The sequence below is a fragment of the Hemitrygon akajei genome, chromosome 22 (assembly GCF_048418815.1).
Source record: "Hemitrygon akajei chromosome 22, sHemAka1.3, whole genome shotgun sequence".
Taxonomy (NCBI): domain Eukaryota; kingdom Metazoa; phylum Chordata; class Chondrichthyes; order Myliobatiformes; family Dasyatidae; genus Hemitrygon; species Hemitrygon akajei.
In genome coordinates this window covers 9,851,627-9,864,464 of record NC_133145.1, presented here as the reverse complement: position 1 = coordinate 9,864,464, position 12,838 = coordinate 9,851,627, and the positions used below count along the sequence as shown (strand labels likewise).

The following is a 12,838-nucleotide window of genomic DNA, read 5'->3' as shown; positions in this document are numbered from 1 at the left end:
CAGGCTGTTGTGTTACTCATATGAATAACTACCATTTTATTCTCTGCTTCAGGATCAGTCCACTTCTCTCTGTATTCCTGCTCCCAGTTGTTGCAATTCTGTTGTCACCATCCCTGGGCACACACTGGTGCTGGGTGCTACATACACATTCACACTGACCGTCGGCAAGCCTGGGAGGGAGGAGGTCCATGCCACTCAAACGGTGAGTCCTGACTGATAATGGACTTGTTGTACAGAAAGGACTTGGAGAGTGCAGATACACTGAGGAACAAGGATAACATGAGAATGGAAGTTCACATTTCAACATTCTTTTTCTATCAATACATATCTGCAGTTACATATCTACCAATACATACCTGTATTTGCCTATCAGCCCTTGCAGACCTGCAGTTATATGGTGAAATCTGCAGGATAGTGCAGAGGCAACACAGTGTGGATGGCAATAGGAAAGACCACAGCTTTTGTTCTCAGAAGATATTGTATCAGCTGTTGGATACAACAGAGTTACACAGCTTGGCTAGAGAGGGGCAGTGCCAGTGCAGGCTTGTGCTGTGTATGTGTGTGTACATGTGCAATTGTGTGCATGCATGCACATTTGCGTTGGAATGTGCCTTTGCATAGAAATAACAGCAGTGTGATAGATGACAATCAGCAGCAGATTCTGGAAACCATCAGGAAAAGCAGCACCAGCAGTTCCTGCGGCAGTTGAAACATCCTTGCACACAAAACCTACATGGGAATAGAGGAAGATGTTAAGCCCTCAAGTATTAACCTGCACCCATGCTGAGCTCATCAATTTCATCAACTTTGCTTCAATTTCATCAACTGTTGCCTCATCAACTGGCCTCCAATTCACTTGGTCCATCTCGGACACTTCTCTCCCCTTTCTCAATCTCTCGGTCTCCATCTCTGGAGACAGACTGTTCACTGACATCTTCTATAAACCCACTGACTGTCATAACTGCCTCAACTATACCTCTTCCCATCCTGCCACATGCAAAAATGCTATTCCCTATTCCCAGTTCCTCCATTTCCGCCGCATCTGCTCCCAGGATGAGGCTTTCCATTCCAGGACATCTCAAATGTCCTCTTTCTTTAAGGATCATGGTTTCCCTTCTGCCGTCATCAATGATGCCCTCACACACATCTCCTCCATTTCCCACACTTCAGCCCTCACCCCATCCTCCTGTCACCACAACAGGGACCGAGTTCCCCTTGTCCTCACCTACTACGCCACCAGCCTCTGGATCCAGCATATTATCCTGCACAACTTCCGCCACCTTCAACAGGATCCCACCACTAAGCACATCTTTCCCTCTCTACCCCTCTCCACTTTCCGCAGGGATCATTCCCTCCGTGACTGCCTGGTCCACATGTCCCTCCCCACAGATCTCTCACCTGGCACTTATTCCTGCAAGCGTAAGTGCTACACCTGTCCCTACACCTTCTCTCTTACCACCATTCAGGGCCCCAAACAGTCCTTCCAGGCGAGGCAACACTTGACTTGTGAGTCTGTTGGGGTCATTTATTGCATCTGGTGCTCCCGGTGCGGCCTCCTCTACATCGGCGAGACCCGACGCAGATTGGGGGACCACTTCGTCGAGCACCTCCACTCCATCCACCACAACAGACAGGATCTCCCGGTTGCCACCCACTTCAACTCTGCTTCACATTCCCATTCGGATATGTCTATACATGGCCTCCTCTACTGCCATGATGAGGCCAAACTCATGTTGGAGGAACAACACCTCATATACCGTCTGGGTAGTCTCCAGCCCCTTGGCATGAACATTGAATTCTCCAACTTCCGGTAATTCTACTACCCATAGTGCTTTCCCCTTACATTCCTTCTTCACCTTTCCTGCCTATCCCCTCCCTGCTTCCCCTCCCCCACCCCTTGATCTTTCCTCTTATTGGTTTTTCACCTGGCACCTACCAGCCTTCTCCTTCCCACCCTCCCCCCACCTTCTTTATAGGGCCCCTGCCTTCCCAGCCACTGAAGTCATGTAAACTGGCCTATATAATCCTTTTTCCTGCCACCCTCCCTTCTTAAAGAGTTGAAAAGTTTTTCTTAAAAAGCAAGAGAAGTTGGCCAGATGTCCACAAATTAATGTTGTTAGAAGCTAAGAGTTTTATGGAAATAGCAAAAAAGTTCAAAGGGAGATGTGGAAAGTAAAGCGAGGGTACGAAAATACTGGCAGCTAAAAACAAACAAACAAACAAACAGGCTTACTTCCCTCACAGGAAAATATCCACTCACAGGAGACCTGGCCCACGCCCAGGTTTACGGCTGCACAGGTGGAAGGTCAACTGAGGAAGATCTGTACCAGCAAGGCGGCTGGACCGGATGGAGTTTCCCCACGATTACTGAGGGCCTGTGCGACTGAACTGGGAGAACCACTACAGCGCATCTTCAACATGAGTCTAGATCAGAGAAGAGTACCCAGACAGTGGAAAACATCTTGTATTGTCCCGGTACCGAAGAAACCACAACCAAAGGAGTTGAATGACTTCAGACCTGTTGCCTTGACGTCGCACGTGATGAAGACCATGGAGCGGCTGATAATACAGAATCTGAGGCCACAAACCAGGCACGCCCGGGATCCGCTTCAGTTTGCGTATAAGGAGAAGGTGGGAGTGGAGGATGCTATCACGTATTTGCTGCACAAATCACTCTCTCACCTAGATGGGGTCAGTTGTGCTGTGAGGATTACATTCCTTGACTTCTCTAGTGCCTTTAACACCATCCAGCCCAAGATCTTAAAGCACAAACTAACGGAGATGGGATTAGACTCTCACATGGTGGATTGGATAGTGGACTACTTGACAGATAGACCTCAGTATGTGCGGTTGGGAGACTGTAGGTCTGACACAGTGGTCAGCAGCACAGGAGCGCCACAGGGAACCGTACTCTCTCCGGTCCTGTTCACCCTGTACACATCTGACTTCCAATATAACTCGGAGTCCTGCCATGTGCAGAAGTTCGCTGATGACACGGCCATAGTGGGGTGTGTCAGGAATGGACAGGAGGAGGAGTATAGGAAACTGATACAGGACTTTGTGATATGGTGCAACTCAAACTACCTGCGTCTCAATGTCACCAAGACCAAGGAGATGGTGGTGGACTTTAGGAGATCTAGGCCTCATATGGAGCCAGTGATCATTAATGGAGAATGTGTGGAGCAGGTTAAGACCTACAAGTATCTGGGAGTACAGTTGGACGAGAAGCTAGACTGGACTGCCAACACAGATGCCTTGTGCAGGAAGGCACAGAGTCGACTGTACTTCCTTAGAAGGTTGGCGTCATTCAATGTCTGCAGTGAGATGCTGAAGATGTTCTATAGGTCAGTTGTTGAGAGCGCCCTCTTCTTTGTGGTGGCGTGTTGGGGAGGAAGCATTAAGAAGAAGGACGCCTCACGTCTTAATAAGCTGATAAGGAAGGCGGGCTCTGTCGTGGGCAAAGTACTGGAGAGTTTAACATCGGTAGCTGAGTGAAGGGCGCTGAGTAGGCTACGGTCAATTATGGAAAACCCTGAACATCCTCTACATAGCACCATCCAGAGACAGAGAAGCAGTTTCAGCGACAGGTTACTGTCGATGCAATGCTCCTCAGACAGGATGAAGAGGTCAATACTCCCCAATGCCATTAGGCTTTACAATTCAACTGCCAGGACTTAAGAACTTTTTTTAAAGCTATTATTAATGCTTTTTGAGTTAGTGATTTAGATGCATATCATATTATTACTGAGTTAAGTATTGTATGTAATGAGTTTTTGCTACAACAAGTGTATGGGACATTGGAAAAAATGTTGAATTTCCCCATGGGGATGAATAAAGTATCTATCTATCTATCTATCTATCTATCTATCCACTGGCATAAAATTACAACATTATTGCAGCCATAGAGGCTCCTCCAGCATTTTTTTGAGATTTCCAGCATCTGCTGTCCTGTCCCTCCTAACTGAAGGACTGACAAGTCCAACAGCTCAATGTTCTGTGATATAGGAGTTTCAGCTGTGACGGAGTGCAATGTAAAGGAGGAGAAGGAGTCACACTACTGAACTGGGAAACATCATGAAGTATGTAGAAAGGATATTCTGGAGGGATCACCCAATGAGGCCTTATAGGGGACAATCACTATGCTGGGGTTAAGCCATCGAGTCATAGAACACTACAGCACAGAAATAGGCCCTTCAGTCCATCTAGCCCATGCCAAACCATTAATCTGCCTTGTCCCATAGCACTCCCTCTCCTCCTATCCATGTACCTATCCAAATTTCTCTTAAATGTTGAAATTGAACCTGCATCCACCACTTGTGCTGGCAGCTCGTTCTGCACTCTCACCATCCTCTGACTGAAGAAGTTCCCCCTTATGTTCCCCTTAAACATTTCACCTTTCACCCTTAACCCATGACCTCTAGTTGTGGTCTCACCCAACCACGGTGGAAAAAAGTCTGCTTGCATTTACCCTAAGTATAAAGCTTATAATTTTGTATACCTCTATCAAATCTCACTTCAATATTCTACTTCGTAGGAAATAAAGTCCTAACCTATTTAACCTTTCCCTGTAACTCAGGTCCTAAAGTCCTGGCAACATCCTTGTAAATTTTCTCTGCACTCTTTCAGTCTTATTTATATCATTCTGGTACGTAAGTGACCAAAACTGGACACAATACTTCAAATTAGGCCTCACATATATCTCACAAAATTTCAACATAACATTTCAATTCCTGTAGTCAGTATAATGATTTATAGACAATAGGTGCAGAAGTAGACCATTCGGCCCTTCGAGCCTGCACCGCCATTTTGAGATCATGGCTGATCAATTCCTTATCAATACCCGGTTCCTGCCTTGTCCCCATATCCCTTGATTCCCCTATCCATAAGATACCTACCTAGCTCCTTCTTGAAAGCATCCAGAGAATTGGCCTCCACTACCTTCCGAGGCAGGTGCCAAATTCTTTTTTTACGACCCGATCAACCTGTGATGCAATTATGGATCTGTATTCCCAGGTCCCTCTGTTCTGTCGCACTCTTCAGTGCCCTATGGCCCACCATGTAAGTCCTACCCTGGTTTGTTCTTCCAAAACGCAATACCTCACACTCAGCTGCATTAACTTCCACCTGCCATTTTTCAGCCCCTTTCACTACCTGCTCCAGATCCTGTTGCAAGCTTTGATCGTCTTCGTATTATACAACCCTACCAGAAAAATTGTTGAATTTAACTTTAACTTTGGAAATGAGACTGGGCGGTCAGTTTGGGAATAAACTCTTATTGGGCTTCCAGCTGGGTACAGGTACTATTTTAACCGACTTTTTGATGACAAACTCTGCTATCTTCATCAGGGGTGACGCCTGGGCATGTCTAGTCTGGTGGTATACAATCCCGTTGTCCATCTTTTCTGATTGGTTAGTCTCATCCGCTGCCCCACCTTATTTACAATCGAATCCCAATTAAATACAAGCATATATCAGCCAGACGGGACACGCAGTGGAAACCTGCATCAAGGATCCCAGGAGTTGTATCCACTTGGGTTACCCAGAGAGATCGGCAATAGCAGAGCATTACATTTGAAATGGTCATAGGATTGACTTCAGCACAAAACCAATGTGCTGCACCAGTGACTTTTGGGATGGCCTGGTAACGGAAGCCATTGAAATAAAACTAGAGGAAAAGAATTTTAACAAGGACGAATGTCTAGTTCAAAGTAAGAACTGGAATTCGATTGTAAACAAAGTTGGACAGTGGAAACCTGATTGGAGTAACCAGTCAGGAGGGAGGAACGATAAGGTTATAAAGAGCACCTGACTAGACACACCTAGGCATCATCCCTGATGAGGATGGCGGAGTTTGTGATCGAACCATCAGTTAAAGTCGATACCTGTACCTGGCTGGAAACCTGAGAAGAAGTTATTTGCCATATACGCCAGGAAAACACTAGATCCAGTTTGGGAATATTTTGGAAAGAATGATCATAATTCTGTAAGGTTCAATTTGGTTATGGAAAGGGATAAAGTTGGTCCTCAAGTCAAAGTCCTAAATTATGGGATGGTTGATTTCGACAGTGTGAGAGAAGATCTGACAAAGTAAGACAGATCATAATTATATAGAGGTAGTAAGTGCCTTCAGGCTTCTGTACCTCCTACCTGATGGTAACGGTGAGAAAGGGGCATGCCCTGGGTGCTGGAGGTCCTTACTAATGGGCACTGCTCCCTGAAGATGTCCTGGGTACTTTGTAGGCTAGTACCCAAGAAGGAGCTGATTAGATTTACAACCCTCTGCAGCTTCTTTCAGCCCTGTGTAGTAGACCCCCCCCCAACCCATACCAGACAGTGATGCAGCCTGTCAGAATGCTCTCCACGGTACAACTATATAAGTTTTTGAGTGTACTTGTTGACATGCCAAATCTCTTCAAATTCCTAATTAAGTATAGTTGCTGTCTTGCCTTCTTTATAACTACATTGATACATTGGGACCAGGTTAGATCCTCAGAGATCTTAACACCCAGGAACTTGAAACTGCTCACTCTCTCTACTTCTGACCCCTCTATGAGGATTGGTCTGTGTTACTTCATCTTACCGTTCCAGAAATCTGTAATCAGCTCTTTCATCTTACTGGTGTTGAGTGCCAGGTTGTTGCTGAGACACCATTCCACTAGTTGGCATATCTCACTCCTGTATGCCCTTTTGTTATCACCTGAGATTCTACCAACAATGGTTGTATTGTCAGCAAATTTATAGATGGTATTTGAGCTTTGTCTAGCCACACAGTCATGTGTATACAGAGAGTAGAGCAGTGGGCTAAGCACACATCCCTGAGGTGCGCCAGTGTTGATCATCAGTGAGGAGGATAGGTTATCACCAATCTGCACAGATTGTGGTCTTCTGGTAAGGAGTTGAGGATCCATTTGCAGAGGGAGGTACAGAGGCCCAGGTTCTTCAACTTCTCAATCAGGATTGTGGGAATGATGGTATTAAATGCCGAGCTGTACTCGAAGAAAAGCATCTTGAGATAGGTGTTTGTGTTGTCCAGGTGGTCTAATGCTGTGTGAAGAGTCATTGAGATTGCATTTGCCATTGACCTATTCTGGCAATCGGCAAATTGTAATGGGTCCAAGTTCTCACTTGTATTCACCAAAGGGAAGGATGTGGACGTTAGTGAGTTCAGGGAGGGACTTGTTGATTGGCTGGAACATTGTCTGGTGCTAGATGTCTTGGAATACACAATGGCAGGTAAATCTCTGGCTGCGATCTACCAGAATGTTATGGGAAACAAAGGAGAAGATCACTAAGACCCTGATAGAGATTTTTGTATCTTCATTAGCTACAGGTGAGGTGCCAGAAGGAGGGTGGCTAGTATTGTTCTGTTATTTAAGAAAGGTAGCAAGGATAAGCTAGGTAACTACAAATGGTAAACATGTTAGTGGTAGAGCAATTATTGAGAGACAGGATCTCTATACATTTTGAAAGGCAGGGATTGATTAGGGATCATCAGCATGGCTCTGTGGTGCAAAATCCTGTTCACTAACATAAATGTACTTTTGAGGAATTAAAGAAAGGAGATTGATGACGGCACGGTAGATGGCTTCAGTAAGTCATCTGCCGAGGTTCCCTATGATAAGCTGATCTAGACGATTAAGCTGTCCACTGGATCCAAAGTTGGAATGGCTCAGGGCAGTGGTGTTTTACTGACTGACTAGTTGTGTACAATAGGGATTGCTGATGGGATGCCAGCTGTTACTGATTTATGCTAATAACTTGGATGTGAATTCAGGAGGTATGATTAGAAAGTTTCCAAATGATGCAAAAAAAAATGGTTAACGTTGTGTATAGCAAGGAAGCAGTATTTAGATCTGTTTGAAAGTTGGGCAGAGTGCTGGCAAATGGAATTTAGTTCCAACAAGTACATGGTAATGTTTGTTAGGAAGTCAAATGGGGAAGGACATAAACAGTAAATGATAGGGGCTAAGGAAAGTTCATGATTAGAGGGTCTGCGGGGTCTATACCAATAGTTTCCTGAAAGTACTGACACAGGTGGTAAATGTTTATCTTCATAGTCAGGGCATAATTTAAGAGGATTCAGGGAGCTTTTTTCTGGTATCCCAAGGTCTCTCTGATCACCCACACTTTCCAAGGTCCTGCCATTCACTGTGTGAGTCCAAGTTTAACTTCCCACTTCACCTTGTCTTGAGTTAAATTCCATCTGCCATTTCTTACCCACTTGCCCAGTTGATCTGGAGATCCTATTGTAGCTTCATATAACCTTCTTCACTGTCCATTATTATACCACCACTTATGCAGCCTTCTCCAAATCGTCCAATCATACCACTTACATTCTCATCCATACCATCAACATGTATGATAAAGGACTCAGTAGGAATCCCTTTAGGCCACAACTGAGCTCAGGTCTGCAATCTGAAAATCAACCCTGCAATGAGAGTATCAAGCTGCCAGAGGAGATGGTTGACACAGATACATCACTATGTCCAAGAAGCCATTGGGTAGTTTCTTCAATAGGGAAATCATTAGGCTCCCATGCTAATACAGGTAATTGGGATTAGTGTAGCTGAGCAAAGGTTTTAGCATGGATGTGATGGGTCAAAGAGCCTATTTCTGTGCTATACAACTCTGTGCCTCTGACAGAAATCACAACAAAATGACTAAGGAGAGAGTTGGGACTGATATGGGAAAAATAACCTACTTGTGGGATAGTGTGTAGGGTTCTGAGTTTGCTTCACAAAAGAGGGGGTCGGTGCTGATGTTGTAATTAGTATGTAAAATATTAAAGTAAAAGCCTTGATTCAGCCCTTTCTGTTGGTCAAGTGTTTCTAGTGTTAGTCAGGAGGTGGCATAATTCACACTGATTTGAATTGACACAACAACACATTTCACTCTGTTTCAATGTACATGTGACAAATAAAACTAATCTTCAATCCTCTCATAAACAAGGAACCCAAGTAACACACACAAAATGCTAGAGGAACTCAGCAGGCCAGTCAGCATCTATGGAAGAGAGTACAGTCGACGTTTTGGGCCAAGACCCTTCAGCAGGACTGGAGAAAAAAAGATGAGGAGTTAGAGTTAGAAGGTGGTGGGGGGGGGGGGGGGTGAGAGGTCCTCTCCTTTACCAGCCCTGTATCTCTTTCACCAATCAACCTTCCTGCTCTTTTCATCACCCTCCCCACACCACCCCCCCGTTTGACCAATCACCTTGTATTCCTCCGTCCCCTCTCCCCACCTTCTAACTGTCTTATCATCTTTTTCTCCAGTCCTGTTGAAGAGTTGTTTTCCTGAAATGTTGACTGCACTCTTTTCTGTAGATGCAGCCTGGCCCGCTGAGGTCCTCCAGCATTTTGTGTGTGTTGCTTAATCTTCAATCTCTGCCTATTACTGAACATATGTAACAATGTTTGTAAGTGCATGCTTGGTGTTGGTCACTGCGGTGTCTGTCACAGGTATTGAACAGTCATGTGTCAGTGCTGGTCTGGTCTCACCCAGTGTGGAAGATTGCAGAGCCTATATCTGGTGCTGACTCTCTGTGTCAGTCCCTATGTGTCTGTGCTGACTGTGACATTTTAACATGCAGGTTCTGGTCCAAGCTGGAAAGATCCCGAGCGTGCTTTTGGAGTGTATCTCCTGCCGTGTCCGCTGGAGCTATGGAGTGAGCAGGAGTACGCATGTCTCGTTGGCTGGAAGGTGTGCCAATTGCAGCAGCCAGTTATTGGTAAGCATTCCCACTCGCCGTGTTGCTTTCTTGTTTGGGGTTGTCACCACAGGTCTTTGCCATTTTGAAGATGTGTCCATTGTGCCCTTTAAGAGGAATGTGGTAATCCAGGGTGCTATTCCATCGTGGTGCATCAGGGGTCACAAGATGTTCAAGGTCTGTGAAAGAAACTCAGGCTATAATAATAGAGGTGAGCTGCTGATTTCTCTCCAATGTTCCCAACCAATGTCTATGCCTGAGACAACTTTAAAACTAAGTGTAGTCATTATTTCAAATGTAATCCGAAAAACTATAGGCCGGTAAGTTTGAAGTCAGTAGTAGGTAAATTATCGGAAGGAGTACTAAGAGATAGGATCTACAAGTATTTGGATAAACAGGGACTTATTAGGGAGAGTCAACATGGCTTTGTACGTGGTAGGTCATGTTTAACAAATCTATTAGAGTTTTTCGAGGAAGTTACCAGGAAAGTGGATGAAGGGAAGGCAGTGGATGTTGTATACATGGACTTCAGTAAGGCCTTTGACAAGGTCCCACATGGGAGGTTAGTTAGGAAGATTCAGTTGCTAGGTATACATGGTGAGGTAATAAATTGGATTAGACATTGGCTCAGTGGGAGAAGCTGGAGAGTGGTAGTGGAGGATTGCTTCTCTGAGTGGAGGCCTGTGACTAGTGGTGTGTTGGGTCCATTGTTATTTGTCATCTATATCAATGATCTGGATGATAATGTGGCAAATTGGATCAGCAAATTTGCTGATGATACAAAGATTGGAGGTGTAGTGGACAGTGAGGAAGGTTTTCAAAGATTGCAGAGGGATTTGGATCAGCTGGGAAAATGGGCTGAAAAATGGCAGATGGAGTTTAATGCAGACAAGTGTGAGGTATTGCACTTTGGAAGGACAAACCAAGGTAGAACATACAAGGTAAATGGTAGGACACTGAGGAGTGCAGTAGAACAGAGGGATCTAGGAATACAGTTACATAATTCCCTAAAAGTGGCATCACAGGTAGATAGGGTTGTAAAGAGAGCTTTTGGTACATTGGCCTTTATAAATCAAAGTATTGAGTATAAGAGTTGGAATGTTATGGTGAGGTTGTATAAGACATTGGTGAGGCCAAATTTGGAGTATTGTATGCAGTTTTGGTCACCTAATTACAGGAAGGATATTAATAAGGTTGAAAGAGTGCAGAGACGGTTTACAAGGATGTTGCTGGGACTTGAGAAACTGAGTTACAGAGAAAGGTTGAATAGGTTAGGACTTTATTCCCTGGAACTTAGGAGAATGAGGGGCGACTTGATAGAGATATATAAAATTATGATGGGTATAGACAGAGTGAATGCAAGCAGGCTTTTTCCACTGAGACTAGGGGAGAAAAAAAAACAGAGGACATGGGTTAAGGGTGAAGGGGGAAATGTTTAAAGGGAACATTGGGGGGGACTTCTTCACACAGAGTGGTGAGAGTGTGGAATGAGCCACCAGATGAAGTAGTAAATGTGGGTTCACTTTTATTAACATTTAAGAAACACTTGGACAGGTACATGGATGAGAGGGGTTTGGAGGGATATGGGCCAGGTACAAGTCAGTGGGACTAGGCAGAAAAATGGTTTGGCACAGCCAAGAAGGGACGAATGGCCTGTTTCTGTGCTATAATGTTCTATAGTTCTATTTACTCTGCTATGGGGTCTACTGTACCCTAGTTAGCTGCTGTATTTCCCAAATTACAACTTAACTTTAAAAGTATTTTACTGACTGTGAGGCACTGTTGGGATGTCTTGAGATTGTGAAAGGCTCTGTAGAGTTGCACATCATTGATTTCATTCTCCATAATTGATAACACATAAGGATTGGAATTTAATTACTCTAAGGGCTAGCTGTTCTGCATCTTTCTCTGTGGGCAGCCTATTCACTAGAGTTACTCATATTTCATTTTCCCTGTAGTACAAGTGGACGGTTCAAAATCCTGATGGCCACCCTTTGATCTTAGACAACCAAACCACCTCCACAGGAGACTCGAATGCTAACCTGGTCATTCGACAGGGGGTCCTCCAAGATGGAGTCAACTACACTTTCACCTTGAACATAACTGATCTTGAAGAGGAAACCTCAGGCTTCTCCAGTATCATTCTGAGCCCTAACTACCCTCCCAGTGGGGGACACTGTACCATCCATCCAGATCAAGCTCTCTATCTGTTGGAAACCCCTCTTAGTTTTAATTGCACAGGTAACTAGTGATTTATTTTTGATTGTTACTACTAGTTCCGACCTCCTTCCTTCCACCTGCACTCCTCCTCTGATGATTTTGTTTAAGGCAAGTTTTATCATGCACACGACTGAATCTGCAGATGCTGGAAATAAATAAAAACACAAAATGCTGGCAGAACTCAGCAGGCCAGACAGCACCTATGGGAGGAGGTAGTGACAACGTTTTGGGCCGAAACCCTTCATCAGGAGTGAAGTAACATGGGATGGTGGAGAGGGGATAAGAAGTGGAGGGAGGGATGAAGTAGAGAGCTGGGAAGTGATAGGCTGGAGGGAAATGGGCTAGGGGGAAGATGGAGAATTATGGGAAATAAAAGAGAAAGAAAGGTAGGGCTGGGGGGAGATTATAGTGAGGGGGGAAAAGAGAGAGAAAGAGAACCAGACTAAAATAATAGATAGGAATGGGGGTAAGGGGGGGCAGGGGTATCAACGGATGTCTGTGAGTTGGATGTTCATGCCAGCAGGTAGGAGGCTACCTACGCGGGAGATAAGGTATTGCTCCATCGACCTGCGCGTGGCCTCATCTTGACGGTAGAGGAGGCCATGGACAGACATGTCGGAGTGGAAGTGGTCTGTGGAATTGAAGTGTGTGGACACAGGGAGATCCCACCACTGCTGGAGGACTGAGTCCTTATTATGTTATGTTAACCTGCTTTAGCTGAGAAAGAATTTTGTTGTGGAACTTTAATGCATTGATTTTTTAAAATATTTAATTGGTTACATCTTCATCTTCAATTCACCAACCATGAGAAGGAAGTTCCAAGTGACCAAGACTTGGCAAAGTTTGCCCCAGACTTATCAGATCAACACAGAATCTGGCCGTTGAGTTAATGCGAGTTCCCGTCAGTAACATTCC

The 12,838-nt window shown here is 44.8% G+C and overlaps 1 protein-coding gene across 1 annotated transcript in view; it reads left to right on the top strand.

The window, feature by feature from the left end:
* pkd1b (polycystic kidney disease 1b) overlaps positions 1 to 12,838 on the top strand; it is a 192,884-nt gene that overhangs the window by 48,793 nt on the left and 131,253 nt on the right. Inside the window, exons 10-12 of the mRNA XM_073026674.1 lie at positions 53 to 202; positions 9,587 to 9,724; positions 11,662 to 11,944. Coding sequence (XP_072882775.1) covers positions 53 to 202; positions 9,587 to 9,724; positions 11,662 to 11,944 — 571 coding nt within the window. The remainder of the gene's footprint in view (positions 1 to 52; positions 203 to 9,586; positions 9,725 to 11,661; positions 11,945 to 12,838) is intronic.